Raw genomic sequence first — 25,294 nt, 5'->3', positions numbered from 1 at the left:
AAACAACAAACAAAAGAAGAAAACAATATAAAGAGTTAATGTAAAGGAGAGATTCAGAGCAGTCTTTCTCTGAATTGTCCCTTGGCTGGATCAGCCTGAAACCACTGAGTGGTATACACAGCTTTGTGAACATTAGGGAGATTTAATTGATCTGGATGTAATATTTCTCTCTTCAGAGGTGAGCCTCTAGGAATAGGACAGGCTTGACTGATCTTGCCCTCACCCCTGTTTCCCTTGCTCTCTCCTCATACTGGCGTATTGCGTTTCAGTTCACTAGGTGAAGGTGGGATTTGTTCTTCCAGCTTTGTGAAGCTGGTGGAATGGCTAGTCTTGGTGGAGAGCTCCTCCGGACCAGGAACTCTTTGTCGTGGAGGCAAGGTGGAGCAACGGGCTTTGCCCCTGGAGCGTGACTGTTGGGTTGGCGGACCTTTCAGCACAAACAGTTCACTGGAGGCTTTGGGCTGAGGGGACGCAGGGCTGACTGTTGGGGACTGTGCAGGATGTAAAGGTGAAGGTGATGCTGGTGTGTGTGGGTGAGAGAACAAGCTAGATGATGCTGAAAGTGACGCCTCTAGGGGACACAGAGGAGTGAGTGTGGCTGATTGCTGAAACCTGGTGAGGCTGGTGGAGTGGCTGGTCCGTGGCAGTCTGTCACAAACCTCGGCCCCTTTGTGATGAGAAGGCAGGGTTGAGCAGCGAGCCTTTGACCTTAAGCCTGGATCTCTAGGAGGTGGAGGAGCAATCAGTGAGAAGAGCCTACTGTCAGTATCTGATGTCGTTAGATCTGCCTTGGAGGCCCTCAGACATTGAGATGAACCTCTGTTAGATGACGGGGACTCTGGCTCTGTCTGGTTTTCCTGTTTAGAGCCTTGTTGAGGAAGGTTTGTATTCATAGCTTTGCTTGTTGAAGGTTCCTCATCTATGTGACAAAAATAAACAAGGATAATAATTTACTGACACAAATAAGGAATAGATTACTTACTAGATTACTCCAGATTTCAAGTGGAGAGCAAATCTAAGGCCACATTCAGACCTGTTATTAACATCTTCAATGATCCGAGTATGACTGCACCTACTTTGACCACATATGGTCAGATCTGTCTTTCCCAACCTTTTATTCATACACACAGTGTCTAAGTGTGTGTTCACACCTGATAGCCTGCTTCATTTGGTCCACACCTGATGGAAATTTCATACATTGTTGAATTTTTCAGCTGGTTCGATTCAAAACTCTTTCCCTTTCACTGGTAAGATAGCACATCTAGCTGAGCTAGCATAATTAGCCCGAAGGGAGTGGCGAGTCTGCAATTTCATGCCACTTTGGGGTGACAATGCTTGGATAAATGTGCTAGTTTTCCTGTAGAGGAGGAAGAGATGCGACCTGCTAGACACAGAAAACAGACGTTCGGACTTGCGGATGTACAGTAGATGAGAACACTGAGGCTGTAGCCAGTATGTGTCCCGTGAAAGGTTTGGATAGATTTCACATCAGTGATGAACCACTCCACATGTCACTTGCATGCACTCCGAGACCACGTCTTTCAATCGGACCAGAGTTTGGTTGTTTGGTCCACAACAGAGGTCTCACATGAACTGTACTAAGGGGTTAAACACACCAGGGTTTGATTTAACTGGACCAGACTGGTGTGCACCCTTAGAAAATTTAAGATATAATACTGGAAATATGAAGTTTATCTACTCACCTAACAGGCCCAGCTCACTCATGATGGCATCAAGATCCAGAAACTTCTCATCTGTATTCACATAATTGTCTTCTTCATAAATGTGTCCTCCTTCCTCTCTATCTTTCAGCACCGCTGGCTCATCATCCCCCTTTCCAGCCCCATCATTTACTACTTCTTTTTCATTTTTCCCACTTTCCACCACTCTGCTCTCATCCTCCTCTTCACACAGTATTTGTGCATTTTCTTCAACTTCATTAATTGTCTTCCCAAACTCTGGATCACTGTCACTCATCATTCTGAGTTGATCCAGATTGACCTCAGACTCTTCTTTATCCTCCTGCTCCTCCTCGAGTTGCTGCTCCTCATGCTCTTCTTGTGGTGCCTCCACCACAATGTCTATGATGGCAGGGAAGCAGGAAATTGAGTGTCTTGCAGATTTGGCACAAGCTTCTTGGTCTTGATTCAGCAGGAACTCCATCAGCATCATGTTCTCTTTCTTCAGCTGCTCCCGCAGTGACCGAGGAACATCAGGGATCATCCAGGCAACCAACATGCTGAGGAACATAGCAAGGTTCTGTAGAGAAAAATATATTTATTTTATTTTCTGTCTGACCTGAAGGTACATTATGCAGGATATCCCTCACCAGTCTTCTTTTTAAGTGTGTTGTTGAAACTATGTAGCCTTCAGGTTGCATCAAAACTCAGTAAAAAACGTTTTTTATCTAATGTGGGCTACCTTAAAACATGGTGGTCAAAATGGCTGACTCTGTAGAGCTGATCCTGATCCTGATATAAATATAAAAACCACTGGACCTTTAAATGATAAATCATGTTCTTTGGTAAAACATTCTGCAGACAATGGGACAATTATGTACGTAAATAGGCAGGTTGATGTGGGTGGAGCTCTATTGCTCTCTTTTCATCTCCAGCTTCAAAACAGACATTCTTACATTGCCCAAGTCCTGGCTGCTCTTTACTGGCTCCTTGTACATTTTAAAATTGACTTTTAAAGCTCATATGGGTTTGGCCCCATAGCTACATTTCAGAAATGTTGACCCCATACGGACCACCATGCAGTCATAGATCCCCAGTCAGGGCCTTACTGGCTATTCCAAAGGCTCAAATCCACAGGAGACCGAGCCTTTGCAATCAGAGTCCTTCAACTTTGGAACAACCTACCTGAGAAGGTAAGGCTTGTGGAATAAGTGACGTCTTTAAAAATCACTTATTAAAACCAAATTTTATAGATTGCTATTCTTATGACCTTGTCTTTTCACCAATTTATTTATTTTATCCAACCTTAAACATTTATACTGTGACCTAGGCCAAGAATTAATCTAGAAAAAATGTTAGATTGTGCATCCCTTCAAACCTGTTGCATCTTGTCACAACTAAGAAGACAACATTGGTGAAGAATTCATAAAGAAAGAGTGTTCAAGGAAGACTTGATATAAATGATCACCATTTTAGAGTGACATTAACAAAGCCACAGTGGTAAATATGATTCTCATACCTGGAAAAATATTACAAAGGCCAGTTTTGCTGCCAGGATAGACCAGTAATGTTTGGAGAAGGTGTAGGCATCTGGTACCCACGGTGGGTCTCTGTAGTCCTTGTACCTGGAGGGTCAGAATGAACCATGGGCAACATGGGCTAATGTCATTAAAGAGCAAAAAAATATGCTACTTCTTACAACAACTTCCCTCGGTAAATGTCTTTCTATAAAAGCCACATTTCACGTTTTGTAAAATCTGCCAACAAGTTTGGAATTTAGACAGAGTAAGAGTTAAGCTGCTGCTCTCAAGGATTTACAGGGCGATCAAAGGAAGGTCAGGGTTAAAAGAGTCGTTCTGACCTGCACATGGAGACTCCGGAGATGAGGGTGGTGTTGGGCGCAGTGCCCGCTGGGAAGTTGCTGACATTAAAGTAGGACAGTGAGTGTTCTGTGTAGCCATTCATGGTGCCATTTACACTGTACATGTACTGATAAACCATTCTTGGAACAAACTCTGATGTGAAGGAGATGACAAACGCCTGAGGAGACAGTGGAAGAGACACAGCTATGTTATCACAGATACAACCCGAAACCATGTACTAGTTACTACCAGTTCTACGGCTCAATATCAGAATCAGAATAAGAAGAAATGAGAAGTTTCAAGTTTCACTTGAGGTCAGAAACACGAACATATCAGGGTTTAGCAACACCAGTCAATAACAACCCTCTACATGGTAGATTGTACATACAAACAGCGTAGCAGCATGTGTACTAGTGTTATGACAACTATCTTGCAGAGGTTGTCTTGAGTGGCATTCCTGTGTGGGTGCTCGCCAAGGTAGCCGAATTACTGAGGTACTGTTGGGATTTGGACCCAGGATCTCCTGTTTACTAGAGAGGCATTTTAAGCAACTAAGCCACAGTACCAGATAATACCAATCACCATAAGATCACTTAGGATGAGGACCACATCATCCCAGCTTCATTGGACTCACCCCAAACTTCTCACAGCGAGAATGCCAGCAGATATTATGCTTGTTTTAAAATCAACTTGATTCAAATTGTGATTTGGTAGGCCTTTTATTAATAACCATTGACATAATACCATTATGGAATATGTGATTTTTCTCCATATCGGCTGATATGACATATAAAAGTGATTATAGTTTGTAGCATGGATTGATGTCTTTCATTGTCATTGATTGCAATCTGTGTGAATAAATAAATGCATATGCATATGACGCATTTTTGCAGACATTCGCCTTTCTCTAATCAGAATGATCTAATGTCGCTCTGTAATGATCAATCAGACCACTATGTAAGTGTAGTTCTTCATTAGAAGTGGTTTTGTTCCGGTGGAAATAACCTGTTTTGATAAACAGCAAAGGTAAGATGACATTTCTGCTTGTATTTCTTAAAGTCAGTTGTTGTTTTGCTCTTAGTTTGCGGCTGGATCTGTAAATCTTGTTCGTAGAGTGATAAAAATGGTACCACTGAAATCTGTAGATTCCCTGCTGTCCAGCCGACACATGTTTTTTTTGTTTACATAATCACGCTGACGCTCCGGTGCCGCTTTTCAATGTGTGCGCTGACGGTTTTTTTCCGCTCCTGCTGTTTGATCCATCGGTGTTTTAACTGTGTTTCATGCACATAAGAATGGTTTATATGAGCTTTTAGCTGAGTTTCTGACCTTTCAGTGGGTATGTAGCATGTCTGTGTTTGTTAGATATGGTTTTATGACGCTTTTGTCGATGCGTCTGACGCTGCCCCCGCTTCTCTGTTTCTAAGTGGGCTCTCCGTATCCAACCTAGCTTGGATCACTTCTCTGTATGCTGCTTTATCCCCACATCCAAGTAATCATCTTTATGACGAGGATTGAGTACAGTCGTGACGAAGTGCAGGGGATCTGAGTAGATAGACTTGACAGACAGCACACTTTTCATTGTTTTCACCCCGTGGTCTGGGTCTCAATCTCTTTGTGTAGAATATGCTTTAGTGCTGAAATTAAGGGAATAACGTCTGCCAAAGATGCATCAGATGAGCTGATCTTTTTAGTTAACGGCTCAAAGTGGGCGAGAAGATAAATAATGTCACTAGTGTGAAGTGAATGTCACGGGGAGTTCATAATCTGTGCTGTATGCAGCCAAGTTTCGCTTTTGTGCAAAGAGATTTCCAGATTTTCCATTTAATAGGTGCTGTTCCACCGTGTGCTCACATCTTTTTGGAACCGTTTAATTGGTGTTCAAAACTGATCTTGGACAGATTCTTAGTGGGAATAGACAGGCTGTGCTGACCACAGTTATTGCATGTGTCATCCCAACATCCTTTTCAGGCGCATTGTTTTAGCCAAAAACCGAAAATGCCTTTTTTGGCCATTTCCGGCCGAAATGTTTTCGTGGCCGAATTCTGGTGCTTCTCTAGTGTTTATGCCAAAATAGTTCCTGAAGATGTAACAAAAAGAAGTTTCACACACTTACATTGGTAATGACAGAGAACTTGCTGATTCCACAGAGAATGTTGTACCAAATCCCTGGAGAAGGCATGCACATCAGAACAGACAAACCGGGAAAGGAGAGATGATAACAGACACATAGAGGAACATGAGGACAAAGAGACAGACATGGAGGGGCAGAGTAAAGAAGAAGAAAGTGATTAAAAGAAACAGGATGGCAGAGAATGACAGAGCAGGCTTGCTGCTCATTTGATCATTACCTATGTCTTTACACCTCACAGCATCAGGCCGCCGGGTCTCAGTGACAAATTTAGCTGCATCGAGACGAATCTCAATTACATTGTTGAGCAGGGCAAACGCTGGAGCCAACGGGAATGAGGCCACAAAGAGTGATACAAAACCATACTGGATTACTGTAAATATGAACACATGTATGCAAATATAGTTAACTGCAAGTAGCAGGAGAAAGAGTGGATAGTGATGAGAACGAGAGATGGGAAGAACTCACTCATTTCCATGTACTCTGAGCTGACACCTTCAAAGGGTTCGAGGGCAATATCTTTGTCAAATTGCTGCTTTGGTCTCTTCTCTTCCGATTTACTCTCATTGTCCTCATCTGCCTCTGCTGCTCTTTTTTTCCCCTTTTCCACCTGCATTGTTCTGTACATCTTTTTCAGTTTACTGCAAAGGACAAAAACCATGACAATATAGTTCAAAGAATAGGGACATCAGCGAGTGAAAAAACAGCAGTTCTGCAAGAAATGAAATCAATACACACGGTATGAGAATCTCAAACACGTTGTTTTGAATTAGCTGCTTCCCAAGCATGATCATGCTAAGCTGGATGCAAAGTTCAATGAGGCAGCCTGGAGGAGCACACTGTGAAATACAAAATACACATGTATTATTCATATCATAAATAACATGTATTATGCTGCATCCCCTTTGTAGTCGGAACTTGGAATTTGCGAACTCTTGCGAACTCGTTTTCTAACTCAGAGAGGAACCCCATGTACCCCAAGTTAGTATTCCAAGATGGCTGCCACCATAAAATCTCTGCTGCTTTTAACTTTAATAGCATTCACCATATCAAGAGTTGTTATCGACGATGGCTAGTATCGCTAACCCAAGATCCGATTCAATTCAATTTCATTTGTATAGTGCCCATTCATAACATAAATTAAGCACTTACATGGAGGGGTAAGGTGAATACCTTACAATTATACAGAGAAAGCCAACAGAAACAATATGAGCAAGTACTTGGTTACAGTGGAGAGAAAAAGCTCCCTTTTAAGAGGAAGAAATCTCCAGACTTATAAACATCTGCCCCGACCGGTTGGGGTAGGAGAGAGGGGGAAGGGTGTTGAATGAGAGGTGGGCAAAAAGAAGAATGGAAAGGAGAGAAGAAGATAGAGGAGAGATAGAGACCAGATACATTTGTGTCCATGCTTTTTCCGACTTCACAACTGGAATGCAGTGAACTCCCAATTCCAAGTTCCGATGTAAATGGAACACAGCATTATTTAATAATAATGCATATAACTTAGCCTACTTCCTCCATCCGATAGTCACCAAAGACATAAACATAATCGCCAGGGCGACCAGCAAACCTGTAGGAAGAGGAAACCAAGTCACATGACAAAGACTGGTGAGAACTGAGTGAAAGAAGACACATGAAACAAGACGCAGCACCAACCTGCCCTTGAAAAAGGCCACATAGAAAATGGGTGCAAAGGAGTTCATGGATTTGAGAAAGAAAGACTTGAAGATCATCCTCTCTTCAAATTCTTCATTTGTCTTTGGGAGTTCTGTTGAAGAGGAGTCACATCATTACAAAACCATCATCATAGCTTCATCAGCTCATGTGAGACACACTTGCTCATGATAGTTACTTTTGCCTCCTAAATCAACTTATTTAGGAGAAAGAAAGAAAGAAAGATAGATAGATAGATAGATAGATAGATAGATAGATAGATAGATAGATAGATAGATAGATAGATAGATAGATAGAAATATGAGTGAGAGACATCTGAAGAGACTACTTTACGCAAGAGGTCACTCGTCTAAAAACCTACTGTGACTTGGCGGTACTGAGTGAGTTCTTTCGCAACCAAAAGTTGTACTAAATGCAGAGAATAATGGACTATTTTGGGACCTAAGCCATGTGGCTGTATTCTATTGTTCTTTGTCTAAGGCTTGTATGCAGACAAAAAGCCTGATTTGAGTTTAAACAAATCCTGCATCCCCCTCATTTTGTAACAGTCCTTGTTTTATGACTGGAGGTGACTTTCCAGTGGGGGCAGGATTGTTTAAGTCTCATTGGCTGTCTCTGTTTTGTGGCCCCCCACTGGTAAACCTTTTTAACCCGAAGACAGACACTATTATTCCTCTTATTCCTCTTTTACTCTTTTTAGTCAGGGAACCAAGTCTCAAAAATGGGTTGGACCTGACTTGGTCTGCCATAGTATGACTTTTTGAAGGTGTAACTGGGTTGGGTATTAATTCTAGATACCATACTAGATGGCACAACAACATTAAAACGAGCTAGCTAACACTGTTTTTTTCGGTTAATATTAGCACTTATAATATATATCCACTGTATTCATTCTAGATACTATACTAGATGGCGAAACAACATTAAAATGCGCTGCCAACTTGTTCTGTTGGACCCGGGGAACATAGGTACGGCCCCTTCAAGGATGTCATATCCCTCGATCCCAGTTATCTGCTCATGACAGAACGTCAGCTGTACTTGCTGTTCCGTGGCTTCGAATTTCATTTTGAGTCTGCTCTTTCTCCATGTTGACAACCCTTGCAAAATCCTCATTTAAATCGGGGCGGTCTTAACCACTTCTGCACCTGTAGTCAATTGCAGCGGCAATCTCAGCAGGTCACACGCAAAACACAATTGAGCTTGCATACGCAATTTAGCGCTCTCTATTTGGGATCTCAGTAAATCAAGCCCATACTGAGTTGTAAGGTTTCCCTATACAGTCCTTGTAAACTTAAAGAAATTAGCTTAAAATGAAATACAATACCCAGTTCCGTCAGCCACACTGCAATCGCTCCATAAACTTCCTCCAGCACCAGAACCACCAGCATGTTGAGGATGATGCCCGTGGTTGTGACGGTCATCCTCACGCTGGCCTTGGCTTCAGGATCAGGGTTCATGGACCACACACTCAACATGCAGATTCGGTAAACAGCAACACCAAAGACTGCTGAGAAGGTCACAAAGATCTGGGAACACAAAAGATAACCATTTACATGGATGAGAGACTCCAACATGTAGAATTAACGGAGAAAAACCACCGCACTCTGAAATTGTGTTACTTGTATTTATTCATGAGTGAACAGCACAGCTCACAGCTGCTGAAACACAGCCAGACTTTTATTTTGGAAAAAATCACAGGAAAGAAAATGTATCAGTGAGGTTACATGTCACAGCTCAAAAAACGTTTTGTAACGTTACAGCATTTTACTTCTAAACTGTAAATGCTATGCATGTTGTACATAAAGATGGATTCAATGACTATTACTTCTTTGAAACCAAGAAAACCAGAACCAGAAAAAAAAATATGTTGCCCACTCTCATCCTAAATGATCATCAATAAATGTTCCATAAAATATTCTGTCACTATATTATTTTGTAAAAATCAGTGTCTGTTTACAAGAATTATCCCCTCTCAATATTTCAGCAAGAACACACACTGTCACTCCGAGTCACAAGCAGGCAGAAACATCTAGTTTGCTTACAAAATATATAATAATAGTGTATTGTTTATGTTCGTTACATAAGTATATAAAGGATAGAAATGGATTTTGACTTTGTGAATGGCCATGTGATCTGATATTTAGCTCAGCTCAACTTCTCCAAATCAGCGAATCAGGGAACCCAAGAGAAGCTACAGGCAAAATGTATTGTTCACTCATGAATAAATCAAAGTAAAGTCTTTTTTGTTCTTGTGACCGAGCAGTAAGGGTGAATTCCAATTCCTTGCTTAACCCTCAATCTTAACCCTCAATCTCAAAAATGCCCTCCCTCTAGTGCAAGTGCTGTCCCGATTCTCAGAAAAAGGGCCAAGTTTAAGGGCTGTATCGCCCTCAATATTGAGATTTTCCGAGACCACCCTTGGGAGCAAGGGCTACCCAGAATGCATTGCGTGTTTTGGGTAGCCAAAACACGCAATGCCAACAAAGATGGCGCCGAAAGCAGCGAAACGAGTACGCTACAAATTAAGTATTTTCTTTGTTAATAGAGATATAACATTTATGAAAAACATTGTATTATCTTAGTTTAGACCCATATTATGGATTACTGACGCCATTGTTGTGTAACATTTATTTTTATTGTACGATCTTTTGTCAATAGCCGGCCGGTGCAGACAAGCGATGGTTTGCTATGGTTTACTTTTCAATAAGCCGTGGTGTGTGGTAACTGTCAGCTGAATATGTCCGTGGTTGTGGTATTTGTATGAGTATCATCTTATAACTAACTGACAACCTAATAACTTGACTGAAATAAAATAATAAATAATTGTGACGTAAATGTGTTCTTCTTCTTTTTTGGAGTTGACAGACTGGACGCAGCTTTCGCGTTATTCTGCCCCCCGCAGTCTGAAGACGTATCTGCATTTAAGGGGTGTCCCATTTCTAAGTGACAAAATAACACTTGGTTTTGAGGGCCAGTTAAGATAAGGGTTGAGCTTGAGGGATAAGGTAGGAATTGGAATTGGCCCCAACTCTAATTTTTTTCTGGAAAAATGTTAGTTTGCATTAGGAGGACAGTGTACCTCTCATGTAATATAATATTTTGAATTATGTTTCAAGCGGCAGTGTGTAACATTTGGAGATTGTTGTTGATGTTATTATTCTGCCTTTGTTTGGTCTTTGTGAACAAAAAAATTATCTCACAGTAAATGTGTCCCACATCTGAAAACAGGCTCTGTCTAGCAATACTATCAAACCTTTTGGGAAATGTTTGGGCAGTTCATTGTGTTTCAGTCATACTCCAACCTCTTTGACTTTGACTTGACTATGTCAAAGTTGGTAGGGTAACATGAGTTCACACTGCTATACTGAGAAACACAGAGTCATGTGGAGCTACACAGAGGTATAGAAAGGTGAGAACATGAAGTGAATTCAAATAAATTACCAGTAGTAGTAAGGTGGACACATTGATGAGGTAACCTGACAGGTGATCCTCAATGTCCAGTGACTCTGGCTCCTGCTGTAAAGAAAAAAACGTGCATATTATTTGGGTTTCTTAGTATGGAATGCAGAGAAATGCTGAGCGGGTTTTGCACACTGACATTCCGTTTTCTGTCTGACAGGCATGTGTTTACCACCTGAGAGGAAAGAAATCCCCTCCCCTTCCTCCTCTCCCTCCTCCCTTCTTTCTCTCTCTCTCTCCTCATCAGTAATCTGGGCTAATCTCAGCCAGGTAAGCAGCTTTGGACTCAACCACCAGCAGCAGGGGGTTTCTTCTTGTTGCACCAACATTAACTGATACAGACTGAATTAATCTGTAAAGGCCTGATGCAAAAACCAGATGGACTGCAATTTCGTTTGTGATGGCATTTGTTGATATATATGAACAGACATCATCATATGTATTAATTATATATTTCAGGCCAATTATAAATATACAGGTAATAACCACAAAAAGTAAAAGAAAAAGTGAGAGGGGGTGAGTAAATCTAAAAGTTTGTGCACCAAAACACACACCAGTAGCAACACATCCAAACAATGAAATAATTGCAAAATCTAACAGAGTTTATAGAAGACGTAAGTTTTAATAGATGTTGAATTGTGTGTGAGTGACAGCTGCTGTTGTCTCATAGAAGCTACATTCATTTTCATAGTCGATGGACCACACCTATTTTTTTTTCAATACAAAATAATAATTTGATGTAGTGGACATTTCCAAGTAGTCTCCTACACTGTACTTTCAAACCTGAAATACTGTATTTTCCCCAAGCATTTCTAAAAGGATAGACATTTTGACTTGGCAGGGATTTTTACCCCAGGATGCCCTTCCTGATGCAACCCTTCCATTTATCCAGGCTTGGGACCAACATTATGAGTACACTGGATGTGCCCCCCAGCCTGTTGGTTTGTGCCCTGACCTAGCAGAAACTCAAACCAGCACTTGAAAGCACTTGTAAACCTGGTTACAAACCAAGTTCCCTTCCTGCTTGGCCATGGGTTGCCCAATCCTCACATTATCACAAACCACAATTTGTTATTGTTAAACACTTCCCTATGTCCTACACCACGTATGTAAAAACTGGAATCGTGTACTGTAGAAATGGTAATGCAGTCTCTTATGTGTAAGTACTTTCAAAAAATGTATTGTTCTTGTGGCACTGACTTATCTTTTAGCACAAGAGCTTTAGTGTGTACAATTAGACAGTTTCTCCCCTATAGATCTCCCTGATTTAACATCATTAGTTTTATTATCTAAACCATCAAACCTGTCAATTAGAGCCCATCCCCACTAAACTGTTAGATATTTTTCCTTTCATTAATAGCGCTATATTAAATCAAATTAATCTGGATATGTGCCCCCAAACTTTTAAAGTAGCAGGGATTAAACCCCTCCTTACAAAAAGGGACCCTTGACCCAGATGTTTTAGCTAATTACAGACCTATGTCTAATCTTACCTTCATTTCTAAAATCTTAGAAAAGGCAGTTTCAATCAATTATGTGAATATCTGTGCATTAAAGGCCTGTTTGAAGATTTTCAGTCAGGTTTTGAATTACATTATAGCACAGAAACAGCACTAGTTAAAGTTAGTAACGACATTCTCTTGGCCTCAGATAATGTAGATACTGGTCTAGTCTCTTTACTTGTCCTGTTAGATCTTAGTGCTGCTTTTGACACCATTGATCATGACATTCTTTTGCAGAGACTTGAGCAGACCCTTGGGATCACAGGTACTGCCCTCTGCTGGTTTAAATCATACTTATCTGATAGATTCCAGTTTGTTCATGTTAATGATAATGACTCATTACAAACAAAAGTTAATTGTGTTTGAGTTTCACAGGACTTGGGCCTATACGTTTTACTTTATATACGCTTTCTTAGGGAACATTATTTGAAAGCACAACATACACATCATTGTTATGCAGATGACACACATTTATATTTATCAATGATGCAGGATAAAACAAATCAGGTTGTTCAACTCCAGGAATGTCTCAAAGACATGAAGTCCTGGATGACCTGTAACTTTCTTCTTTTAAACTCAGATAAAACTGAGGTCATTATAATCGGCCCTAAACACCTTAGAGAACAACTCTCTGACCACATTGTCACTTTAGATGACATCAACATGTCTAGAGTGGTCCTGTTGCACATATGTTAGTTATGGAGCTCTACTTACATACATTAACTTGTTTTTATGGTCAAAAACCTCCTAGTTGCTGTAAAGGAGCTGATAGAAATCCTCTTTTCTGACGGTGTTTCCCAGCAGCGAGACTTAAGACTCAACTCTCTCAGCCAGAAGACAGAGGCTTGTGATTGGCCAGTATATTCAGCACACCCGCTCTCAGAAGCACAGCTCCCCCCTCTGGAACGGTGGATGCACCGCTACTCATTATCAAAACATTGTTTTAACAATGTTTAAAAATAGCTTCTTCACGACTCCCCGCCGCAGTCCCTTTTATGACTTTGACCTGGAGTCAGACCCAGAGTCAGAAGACACTGTCGCTCATGAAACACCTCCACAACGGACGTTCTTCTTCTGCGGTTCAATGTACCCGGACTAGTGCCCGGAGCAGGAGGATCTGCTGTTCAGGAGAACCGCTGTTTACGTAACCGGACCGGGTTTTTTCAGAGATCTCGCTGAGCCCGAGATTACAATAAAACACATCGTTCTCAGCAGTGGCTGAACTTTTTGTTTAGAACCTTCCGGGCTTCATAAACAAGGTAATGACACAGATACACACTAAAAAAACAGCGTTAATTGGAACTTCCGGTCTAGGTCCGCTTTAAAGGAAGCTGAAAAACTAGTTCATGCCTTTGTCACATCTCGACTAGATTACTGTAACTGCTTATTATCAGCATGTTCCAACAAGTCTGTTCGAAACCTTCAGTTAATTAAAAATATTCTGCAGCACGATTTCTGACAGGAACTAGAAAGAGAGACCAAATAACTCTAGTGCTTCTCTACACTGGCTCCTGTACAGTTTAGAATTCAATTTAAAATCCTCCTCCTCACGTACAAAGAACTTAATGGTCAGAGCAGAATGGGAGGCAGAGCCCTTTACCAGGCTCCTCTCCTGTGGAACCAGCTCCTAATGACAGTTGGGAACACTCTCTCAGTATTTAAAGTTAGACTTTTTTAAACTTTCCTTTTTGATAAAGCTTATAGTTGCTATAGACCTAGACTGCTGGGGGAATTCCTGTGGTGCACACACACTCACTCTCTCACACTTCATTGTCACGTGAGATAAACTATGTTTTGTAATTGTGGGCTATATAAATAAATTTAATTTGATTTGTTGTTTCATGTGTTGGTCTGTGTGCGTGTGGTGATACCTGGGAGGCCAGCATCTGGTCTCGTTCTCCGTCTGCACCATCTCCAGAGTGAGTCATCTGTACCAGAGCACAAACCCACAAACCAACACAGTATGAGCGGCGTGTGTTTGTTACAAGACATGAAACTGTATCTGAATAACACAGGCGGCTACAGTACCTTCTTCTTCAACCGCGCTTTCATCTTCACCTTTTTCTCCTGTAGAGCTTCTTCATATTCAGGCCTCAGCTCCTCCTGCAACAAGTGACCATGTAAAAACACACACACATATATATACATATATATATATACATATATATAGATTCTTTAAAGGGGTAGTGGCCCAAATCAATCATGTGCTCTATGCTTTAGTCTCAGTATATGACACAAACCAGAATATGTTTTATATTGTTGAGAAGCCATATTTTGCTTTGATGACACTTTTGCTCACTTCTGATATTCCTTCAGCCAGTTTTATGAGATAGATTAACATGTGTGAGAGTTACAAGAGTTAATTTGTTGAACTTCTTGCCTTCTTAATGTGTTCAGTTGTGTTAATCAGAGTTCACTTTACTTTAGGATATGAAGGTCAGTCATTCTGGAATATTTCAGAACTTTGATGGATGATTGAGTCCACAAGTGCATTTGCGAAAACCATCGGTTACCAAGAGTTCCCTTTGCCTCAGTAATAAATAAATAAAACAGAACCTCAGACTAGATGCTTCACCAAGTTCACGTAGCAAAGAGATCTTAACATCAGCTATTCAGATGAGACTGTGTGAATCAGACCTTCTGATTCCCACCATAAGATAAGATAGCTTTTTATTATCCCACAGTGGGGAGAGTACGGGGTTCCAGCAGCTCAGTATACATAGAAAATTACGAAATATTATGAAAAATTATATTATAGAGCCGCTCCGTCCTGCACTAAGGATACCTCAGTCTCTGACTGAAGGAGCTTCTTAAGGCCCCCACTGACTTGTGCAGAGGGTGTGAGGTGTTGTCCATAATGACCGATAGTTTGGCCAGGACCCTCCTCTCTTGGATGACCTCGATGGAGTCCAGGGGACAGCCCTGTCTGTTTCAGTCTGTTTTTGTTCCTCACAGAACAACCCCCTCCCCAACACACCACAGCAAACAGGACCACTGACGCAACCACAGCGTCATAAAAAGTCCTCAGCAGTGGCCTTCACACCCTAAAGGAATGCAGTCTGCATGAAGGGGAGAGGAGAAGGTGTGATGATGTGTGACACTGTTGGTAATTTAATCAAGATTAACGTGGTTGTTTGACCATGAAGGAGAGTGACTGAGTGCTGTGTGATCACCAGACCTCCACAATCACCTGACCTGAACCCAACTGCCAACAATTGTCAGCAACTCCTTCAAGACTATGTTGGAAAACCATTCCAGGCGATAACCTGATGAAAAGTGCAAAGCAAAAGGTGGCTACCCTGAGGGATCTGAAATATAAAATATATTCTGGTTTATTTGTCACTTTTTAGTTGAGTGTTCTTTTCATAGTTCTGATATATTAATCAATATCAATCTACAATATTGAACATACCACTACTACTACTTTCTTATTCTTATTCTTATAATAAAGATGATGATGATCGTAATAATACAAATTACATCTTTGCAATTAAAGGTCCCCTATTGTGCAAAATCAACTTTTTAATATTTTAGTACTTATATTTGGGACTCAGTGGGCCATACCAGTCCCCAAAATGTGAAAAAACAAGACTCAGTCATGTTTTAGTGGTTCCACTTTGTGTAAGTATAGGCGATAAAACACGCAATGTTTACACCTCCCGACCAAGTGACAACAGTGTGGACATTTCACCGTGAATGTTGGCACCCCGCCAGGCAGAGTACTTCACAGCTCCACTGTAGCTCCCCCTTGTCCCTGTGAAATACGAGAGTGCAGGCGAGGGAGGAAGAGTGGCTGCACAGCGGAGCACAGTGTTTTACACAAACTTCTAGCCTCAGAGGACTTGTGTGTCCAGTGGATATATTTTATTTATGAAAAAAATGTTCACACGCTTCACAAGCCCTTTGTTGTTGATCGTGTGTGTAAATTCCTATGCTGGAGGGACACCTTGAACGCACCAGTTACGTGCCTGCGGTTAGCGAGTGACGTGTGGATCGGTGATATGAGGAGCACGCGTTTGAAAGCACTGCAGAAAGATGTAGATGTTGTCCTACATTTCTTCTCAACCAAAGGCTGCCTTTCTGCCGTGTTTCCACGTTCTCTCCTCGTGTTGTTGATCCACACACGTCACTTTCAGCCGCAGTAACACTGGTGCGTTCAGGGTCTTTTTCTAGCATGGAAATTTACATACACGCCGCGCGGCGCATTAATCGATTTTCTTCGATTTTAATGTTTTTATGATCGCGAGAAGCCAAAATCGTGGTCACTCTATGCATTACGGTGAAACGCAGTAACAACGGGTAAACGGACATTACTATGGTGTATACAGAGCGGGGGTTGTGACGACAGTGCATGACAATAGGTGATAAGTGGTGACAGTATGGCTGTGGATAGTAAGTTAGATTGACACTCCCCTGGAAGCAGTGGATATGTGTTTACCTGGGTCTCATTCACATGTAAATGACCAGGCACAAAACCGAGCGTTCTGAAAAAGGCTGTTTTGGCAGAGTTATTGAACTGCTATTGTGCTTCATCCTTATGATATTTTGACTAAAGCATGACACAGACATGTTCATTAGGGCACCAGGACCTAGTTTAACTTGGGTTAATAGGGTATAATATGGGACCTTTAAAGTAATTAAAAACAATGAAACTGCAATATATGTTATCAAATGTATTTGTATAACTTAATTTCAAACATGTTAAATTGATTTGGATGGCTGATCATTACCAGTCAAAATGACTATGTCAAAAATACTACGTCATGATTAATACATATTATTATATGGAGTCCGTTTGAGCAATAATTCAGTCTTGCCCTCACGTTACATCATACTCTCACAAACACTACTATAGTCGCACACATTTACTATTATACTCACACACGTTTACTATCATACTCTCTCACAAACACTATCATACTCTCTTACACGCTATTATGGATGCAACAACATGATAGAGAATGTATGAGAGAATGATATGCAGTGTGAGTAAGTATAGTAGTATGTGTAAAAGAGTTTGATTGAAACAGAAGTCAACTTGAATGTCCAGTTTCTAATTAACTTATCAGGATGTCCCTCCAGCCGGATCTCAAAGACAGTGTCCCGCCTCCTCTGGATGTAGTATTGTGAAAATGGTCGACTGGGTCCGTGTCAATGAGGCAATTGGACTTTTAAATAACATTTTGACCTCTTCCGAACAACAATGTCGGAAATTTCGATTTGTAATCAACAGCCCTCACGTAGCGCGGTCGATGAGAAAATGTGGCCACAGTTTACAACAAACTTCAGTGAGTTTTATCCGATCACGATCAATACTCGGAAACACTGACGGTGTGAGAGAGTATGATGTAACATGAGCGCAAGACTGAATTATTTCTCAAACGGCCTCTCATATTATTATGTTGTTGTTGTCATTTCGTTCACTCCTTAACATGGAGTGTGATTACAGCTAATAGGTATATAAATTTGCCCACCTGTACTCGCTCCTTCAGACAGCAGACATAGATAAAATGATAGAAGCCAGAAATAGAAGGACAAAGACAAAGAGGGAGACAGAGGAGAAATAGATGGAAGATGGATCTGATTTGAGAAGAATAATCTCCAAGTCAAACACAAATGATCCCTGTCGTCAATAACTGAACCTGAACCATGAGGTCAACATTCTCACCTCACCGGACTCACACAAAGCTTGTGAACACAGAAACTTAAAGACATTGCTACAAAGATGACCAAACAAAATCAAGTAAAGATTCAGATTGTGTCCACTCTCAATTGTGTTTTTATTGGATTTGGACGTATGCATGTGGAGAGCATTCTTACCTCTTCATCCTCCAAGTTCGTCAGGTCCCAGGTATGTTTCAGACACATCTGTCGCCTTTTCCAGTGCTCAAGGAAACAGGCAGCTACAAGAGGATACACACAAGAAACCTTAAAAAGTGAATTTATTTCAAAATGGACATTTTAATCAGCTTGAGAAAGTGTTTAAATAATAGAGGAATAGGGTAGACCTGATAAATGTGGAGTGACTGATTCTCCTGCCTGATTCCAGTCTACATTATATTTAAAAGTAGGGTGAGAGATAATTTTCTTGTGCATTTTTTGCTCAAATGCTTAAAATCCTCTTCACATCCTGATTGTAACCAATTAGGCCCACTTTACATTACGCTTTTCGCAACAGTGGGACTGGCGACAGCGAAAACCCTGTGTAAAGAGAATTCCAGCTGTCTTAGTCCCGCTGTCTTCAAATTTTTTCCCGACAACATTTTTCTCCCGACATTAAAAGTAAAGTAAAGTGAGCCTAAATGAACGCATTGTTACAAAAAACCCAACAAGACAGTTGCAGCAGCATTGTGGCAGAAAAGGTGCGAACAAAAGGTGTTGGTTTTTTGGGAAAGCTTCTGCCAAGGAAAAAGGCTGTCTACTGTGAACAGTGCATCCTGTTTTAAATGCAGTGATTATGCTGCATTCAATTAACAACGGAACTCAGAAGTCAGAACTGGTCGTGATATCAACCGAACGAAAACGCAAATGGCGTGACACGTCAAAACGTGCGTGAATTGGTGAATGGCAAAACTGTAGTGTAGAGCAGCTTTGAGTAGTCATCAAGACTGGAAAGGTGCTATATAAATGCAGATCATTTACAGGAATTCATTTGTAATCAGTCATGGTCTTACTGTTTATACTGTACTAGTTTAATGGATTTCATTAATGCAAGACACTGTAAAATGTAATGATTCTCTTCTGTCATCTTGAACCGACGTCAGAGTCATAATTAAACACATAGGGACAGAAGCAATCAAATACAACACTCTCATTTTTCCTGCATCATTATCATAAAAAAACACTTTACCCCACAAAGACATGAAAATAGCAAAAAGGACAGTGGCTCCATTGTCAAACAAGTATGAGGCTCGGGCGAGTGAGCACACAGAACTGAGACGCCAGTAGTCACACACTCCGTCACACAGTGGACACATGGTGACGTTCAGGTTGTCATTGCAAGTTTCCTGACTGAAAAGGGAGACATTAATATCGTCACATGCAAAGTGATAACAATGTATAATGATAAGCATGCACATGTGTGAAGATGTCTACCTTGGTACACTGGTATCCACAGTGAATATGCCGTACAGGAAGACAATGATGCCCAGCACAGAAGGAGGGATAAGGAGCTGAGTGTAAACACCCAGCCAAGCAAAATACAAGCCAATCTGTTCGCCAAAGTATTTCCTGTTAGAATAAATGCAATGCATAAGCTAAGTGTAGAAGTCTGCACGGTTACACATTCACTTATAACTCCACTCTCCTGAACCCCAACCCTATATGGTAGCTACTTCTTTTCCATCAAGTGTTTGTTTTATGGCTGTAGGAGAATAACAAAAATGTCCAAATCTGAAGGGCAGACTTTCTTTGTTCCATTTTAGAGCAGGGAGCATCAGATGGCATATTAAAAAAAATCACCTTAACTGTCGGACCTTTTTGCTCTGAGGCATGTCTGACCCAATCTGGTTCCACCACGATACACACATGTATTCAGCAGTATTCTAATGGCAGGCAATTGTTTTCTTTTTTTTCAAACAAGCGATGAGTATTTATTTGGATTCAGGATGAATGGGGAGAGCTTCCAGCTTGTGAGGGAAATACATAACCCTTGGTCAGTCTTAAGAGTTATTACAGATTATTTATTATAAACAAAGAGCCATTCTAGTTGAAATAACAGTTGTTAGAAGAACAATCTATTATTGCCAGCTAATTTCAAGGCTGCCTCCAAGAGAAAGCTTTTATGATTATTCCTTGCCAATAAGAAGCCAATCAGGGGCCGATGTGAACCAAAATGTAGATAATATTGGAGCTGCAAGCCAATTATTCCAAAGAGAGCTCATGTCTTCCTGATTCTAATGACATATGTTAAAGGTCATGAGTCATGATTATATGTGTCATCTCGAGAAGTGATCTTCAGAATTGGAGGTAGCGTCAGGCTGTTGTTGTCTTGTTTTCTCATTGGTCAAGTATATTTAAATACATTTCCCTACTTAACCCATCTCAGACCCCTGGGCCTTCTTCACTATTCTCCTAAACCTTGATAGCGGAAATACTCATCACTGTGCAACGCTCATGCTCTGTTTTAGACACTCGGAGCTTGAATCGCTTACACACAATTATGAGAGACTTTACTTTCATAATTAGGTTTAATAGGTTAAATTACTTTTAACCTACAACCCTTTATTGAGCACCATGCTTACCCACGTGTGCATCTTCTTGAACAGAAAAGCAGCTACAAGTAGCTGATATACTGATAAATGCATTTGCAAACTACAGCTTTTATCAAGTACTCAGTACCTGATCAAGTCCACAGGCTGGTATTTATGCATAGCTCCATAGTTAGCCCATTCTTCATGCAGGAGCTGAGGGAAACCCAAGCACAGGATAAGAAAAAAAACTACAGTTATTGTATATACAGGACAGAGGTTACTACCAGGCCAAGAACCAATGAATAATACTTAGCTTCCAGTTGTGTTATTTATCTTGACAGTGCACAAATAAATGACTCTATAAATAATAGAGTTTTAAACAGCTCAAACACTGCCGTAATTTTCACTGTAACAACAAAAAACATGCAGGACTATCATATTTGACTGTTATTCCTATAATAGTAGTAGGTTTGTTTGCACATTGGTTAACAAATCTTGTGAAGTTCACTCAACTCACCTGTCTGTCATTTCGCTGATCTTTCCGTCCTCTCCTTGTAAACGGACCCTTTAAAAAAAGAAAGACCAGCTCTTTAAATAAGATACATTTTTATACAGTTATTGTCATATTTTACTTTAGTGTGACCATAGCTGTGAAGTTATATTTTTCCATTAAAATGATTTATGCGCCTCAATTTCTCTCATTAATCAATAAATAAATAAAAATAAACAATCATTGCAACATCTTCTGTGGTTAGCTGTAGGACTTGCTTGATTTAAGTTGAATATGTTTCACATCAAGCTTGGAATAGAATTGTAGGTAACTGCTGTGCTCTCTTCATAATGGACCAACAGTCACATACAAAACAACAATAGCAAAGTCCTACACCCACACAATAGCAGACTGTCTCTCAGTTGAAACCAACAGCCTGAAACTGGGTCCGAGGGGTGAACGATCTGCATAGTTCAATGTAATGACTCTCCAGACTTACAGGCTTTTTTCTACCACTTAGAACTGAACGAGCCTCATGGATGAGACGTGAAACATCATCAACTTAACTCAAGCTGACCACAGAAGATGACTATGGTTGACCTGGATTAGTGACATTCTTCACAGACAATCAACGCAACAAACAATGCAAATGTCGACTAATTTATTCTATAGTGATACAATAAAGGCCTTCATGTACAAAACATGAATATGACAATATATGTATTTGAGGGGGATTGAAACATTTTATTACACTCACATCATGCAGAGGAAAGGCAGAGTCATAGACGCCCCGAGCCAATAATGAGTTGATACCTTATGAAACATAGAATAAAGAAAACACAACACATAGGCAAAGTTAGTTATGTGACTGCTGGCATATGAACAACATAAACACAGGCTGACAGCAGCATAAGAACAGAATGAAAAAGAAAAAGATTAGAATCCCAGTTAAAGTCCAACCTCACCAGTGGTTTGGCAAGTGTTTCTACAGGAAGTGCGTGAAATAATCTCAGCCACCTAGAAACAAACAAAGCATAAGGTAAATGGAAGGAGACCTGCATGGTATATAAAAAAAAGAAAAACGGGACAAATTCAAAAATGAGACTCACTATTCTGCTGCGTGTTGCATTATCAAATAAGGTTTCTGTGGACTTGATGTCATAGCTGCAGGAAGCAGTTTCAAAACAAACAAGTGTTAGAAATAGACTGTTCATCATATGACAACCTAGAATCAGGCAAATCCAAGACATGCCATTCTTTATCATCTATTTTAATATATGACGGAACCATATTTTAGGAAACTCTTTGTTACTGAGTGTCCCAGTCCGCATACAGAATATTCAATTTCCATTTCAGGAGTAAAAACAATAAAAGTTCAGTTTTTAGAATAGATGATGTTATGATGATGATAAAGGTCTGCATGTGCAGTCACATCCTCAAGAAAGTACATTTTATCTTTGTGTGCTTATGTGACAGAACAGGTACTCACAGGTGAAGTTTGTCTCTGATAAAATGGTGTTTGAGGGTTTTGAAATGGACGTGTGTCTGGGAGTCTTTGTGAATGTCAAAGTCAGGGACGTCTGGTTTAAACGGTGTGTTGACTTTAGTCACAATGGAATCCCACAGCCCGACAACCCCTGGCCGCTTCCGCAATTCGCGTTTCTGTTCAATTTAAAAGAAACACAAAAATGATGATCCAGTCACAGTTGCAGTGTATTTACACATCTTTCCCTTCATGTCATAGGTGGTTGATGTACTCTTCAGTCTAAAAACGGTTATTGTGATGTGCACCGTGAGAAAAATAAAGAAAATAAAGCACATGATCAATGACCACGCTGTGACAGTGTGTGAATATACTTTTCTGACCTTTTTCACAGCAACTTTGATCTTCTGCAGCTCTGCTTCTCTACTGAGGATCGGCCACGGGATGTGCAGCCGAATAAACCCTCGGCCATTTGACTGCACACAAACACAGATGTAAAACTCACCAATTAGTAAAACTGTGAACATGAGACACATAAGACACAATTACTCTTCATTTTGTATTTAAATGCTCCTGCTATTCTAATCTGAGGTAGCCACATTAGCCTTGTCCAACCGTGTATAAATGCTGCTTTATGTTACAAAGGGGCCATTTTGGAGAAAACCTTGTCCAAGCCTCCAAACCTGCAGAGTATAAACAAGGACCACAGCAAATTACATGTATTATGTATTATGTACAAATTATGTATACTGTTTAATAACTAGGACTGTCAATAGATCATTTTGACCCTAACCCTTGTATCAAAATCTAAATTTATCGAGATTAAAAGTTTCCTTTTCTTCTGATGACCAAAGTAATGAGTGACCAGACCAGAGTGTGCATTTCATACACCACTGTAACCACGTTGAGGAATTCCTCTGCACAGGTCTCAGCAATTAGTTGCGCAACTTTTTTTTTGACAGTCGAGGCAAAGTATTGCAGCTTCCAGTCATTGTCAATAAATGGTGCCGTGTCTTCAAATGAAACCTTCTGCCCAGCAATCCTCTACTGTCTCGGTCTCTCCTGCAGTATCTGACTGACTGCAGGCAAGTGAATGTTTTGCACGGATAATTTCCAGCTTTCATGTCAGCTCACGCCAGAAGTAAACAAACTTGCGTTAACTGGGTTAAATTATTTTATCGCGTTAATATCTGCTGTATTAATCACAACGATTAACATGTTAACTTTGATAAACCTAATTAGAACGTATAATTATCAGTTTTGATCAAGTGAAATTGAAGTGATCACACAGCATGTGGACCATCATTTTACAGCCTACACCATCTTGTCCATTTTCTCCCCCCTTTCTGTGCCCCACCTCTCCACTCTGCCCCATTTTTGTTGAGGCAGATGGCTGCACATCTTTGAGTCTGGCTCTGTCAGAAGAGTTTTATCACAACATTGTATCACGAGGAAGTTTATTTTCACCGTTTGCGAATAAAACTGTAACTTTCAACCCAAATCATTCCCTGATCCACTGGGTTGAATTTTCTACCACATCCGTCACTGTTCAATTGTCTAATCATCCTGACTATATCTGGTCACAGGCGCAGACACAAACAATCCATTCATGTGCCAGCACAAACACTTCAGAGAGGTGGATCAATCTCTAATAAGGTCCTGTAATCTGGCCTGTGCAGGCTTGATCCCCAAAACAAAACAGCCGCTGAGTTTATGTGCAAGCCTTTCATGGCCACAGACACAACGATTCTTGGACATACCTGGAAAAAAACACATACATACTTGAGCATTCTTTTGTTGATATTTGTTGTTGATTCTGCCTGTTCAGTTTTCATGAATAGAAACAATGCAACATTAATTGCTTTCTGCGGCCTTCATCTGGAAACTGTCAACTATCAAGTAATACTATCAGACCTGACAAAGGGAGCATTTTTGCATATACAGCAGCAGTGTATGGGTGGGCGGAGAGCAGTAGAATTCACTTCTGAAACTTCTTGTGGGTGCTGTTTTTGTGTTTTACTCCAACCTGTTTGCAGCCATCTAGAGTTCCTGGTTTAATGTTGCTCTTGCAATCACTCCCTGTGCGCAGAACAGAAATGTAGCTGGGCAACAGAAGCTCTACATTCACTTTACTGACAAACACACGTGTGGCATTGTGTGAACTCATTTAACAATGGTTTGAATGTAAATGATACTACAAAAACAAATACATTAAAGAGAGACATACACTATATTTCTCACCTACAATTAGATTCATAATTGCTCTCTTGTGTTTGGTAGACTGTAATAGCAGACACACACCTCTTTGTCACGCTCTATCTGCAGTCCAGCCTCCAGGAGTCCCACCTCAAACTCGTCCCTCATCACAGCCTTTTCCTCTTCTGTCAGCTTTGACTCCTCCACATCAACCGCAGGTGCTCTTGCATCATCTGTCTCCCATTGGCTCGGTATGACTATTGGAATACTCCCGTTGGATGTTATTGAAAGGCGGTGTTTTGATGATCGCCTTTTCTTGTATTTGTAGCAAAGGACATAGTCCACTTTTCTCTTGCCATCAGCAAAAAAAAGACCAGGGCCTAAATCGATGCCTGACTCCTGAAAAACGCAGACACACACACACAGGAGATTAATGAACAAAGTGCTGAATATGCAAAAACATGACAAAGCTCCATATGCATAAACCATACCGGGGGTGGGGACTCAGATGGATCACTGGAGTTGATGGGGCCTCCATTGGCAGCATCGAGCCCAAGCCCGGACAGCGATCGGGCCAAAGACACAAGCTTCAACGAGTGAATTGACGGCGACTCACTCATTTCTGT

At 40.7% G+C, this 25,294-nt stretch overlaps 1 protein-coding gene across 1 annotated transcript; it reads right to left on the bottom strand.

Annotated features, from left to right (window-relative positions):
• Positions 1-245: 245 nt before the first annotated feature.
• ano2a (anoctamin 2a) lies at positions 246-25,294 on the bottom strand (the record flags this gene model as incomplete). The annotated part of the gene is made up of 26 exons (XM_083893881.1): positions 25,160-25,294; positions 24,774-25,067; positions 22,856-22,948; positions 22,479-22,651; positions 22,099-22,153; positions 21,955-22,006; positions 21,747-21,802; positions 21,017-21,064; positions 20,648-20,712; positions 19,403-19,537; positions 19,158-19,318; positions 18,128-18,210; positions 14,336-14,410; positions 14,179-14,235; positions 10,788-10,862; positions 8,671-8,872; positions 7,329-7,440; positions 7,185-7,242; positions 6,411-6,511; positions 6,141-6,313; positions 5,893-6,045; positions 5,658-5,710; positions 3,541-3,719; positions 3,199-3,304; positions 1,704-2,259; positions 246-919 (listed from the first exon to the last, which is right to left on the bottom strand). Exons 1-26 carry the CDS (start codon positions 25,286-25,288, stop codon positions 246-248), a joined length of 3,918 nt encoding a protein of 1,305 aa, XP_083750007.1. The 5' UTR covers positions 25,289-25,294.

This window comes from Microchirus variegatus (assembly GCF_963457635.1).
Source record: "Microchirus variegatus genome assembly, chromosome: 8".
NCBI classification, from domain to species: Eukaryota; Metazoa; Chordata; class Actinopteri; order Pleuronectiformes; family Soleidae; genus Microchirus; species Microchirus variegatus.
The sequence above is the reverse complement of the archived record's forward strand: the minus strand, read 5'-3'. Positions and strand labels throughout refer to the sequence as shown.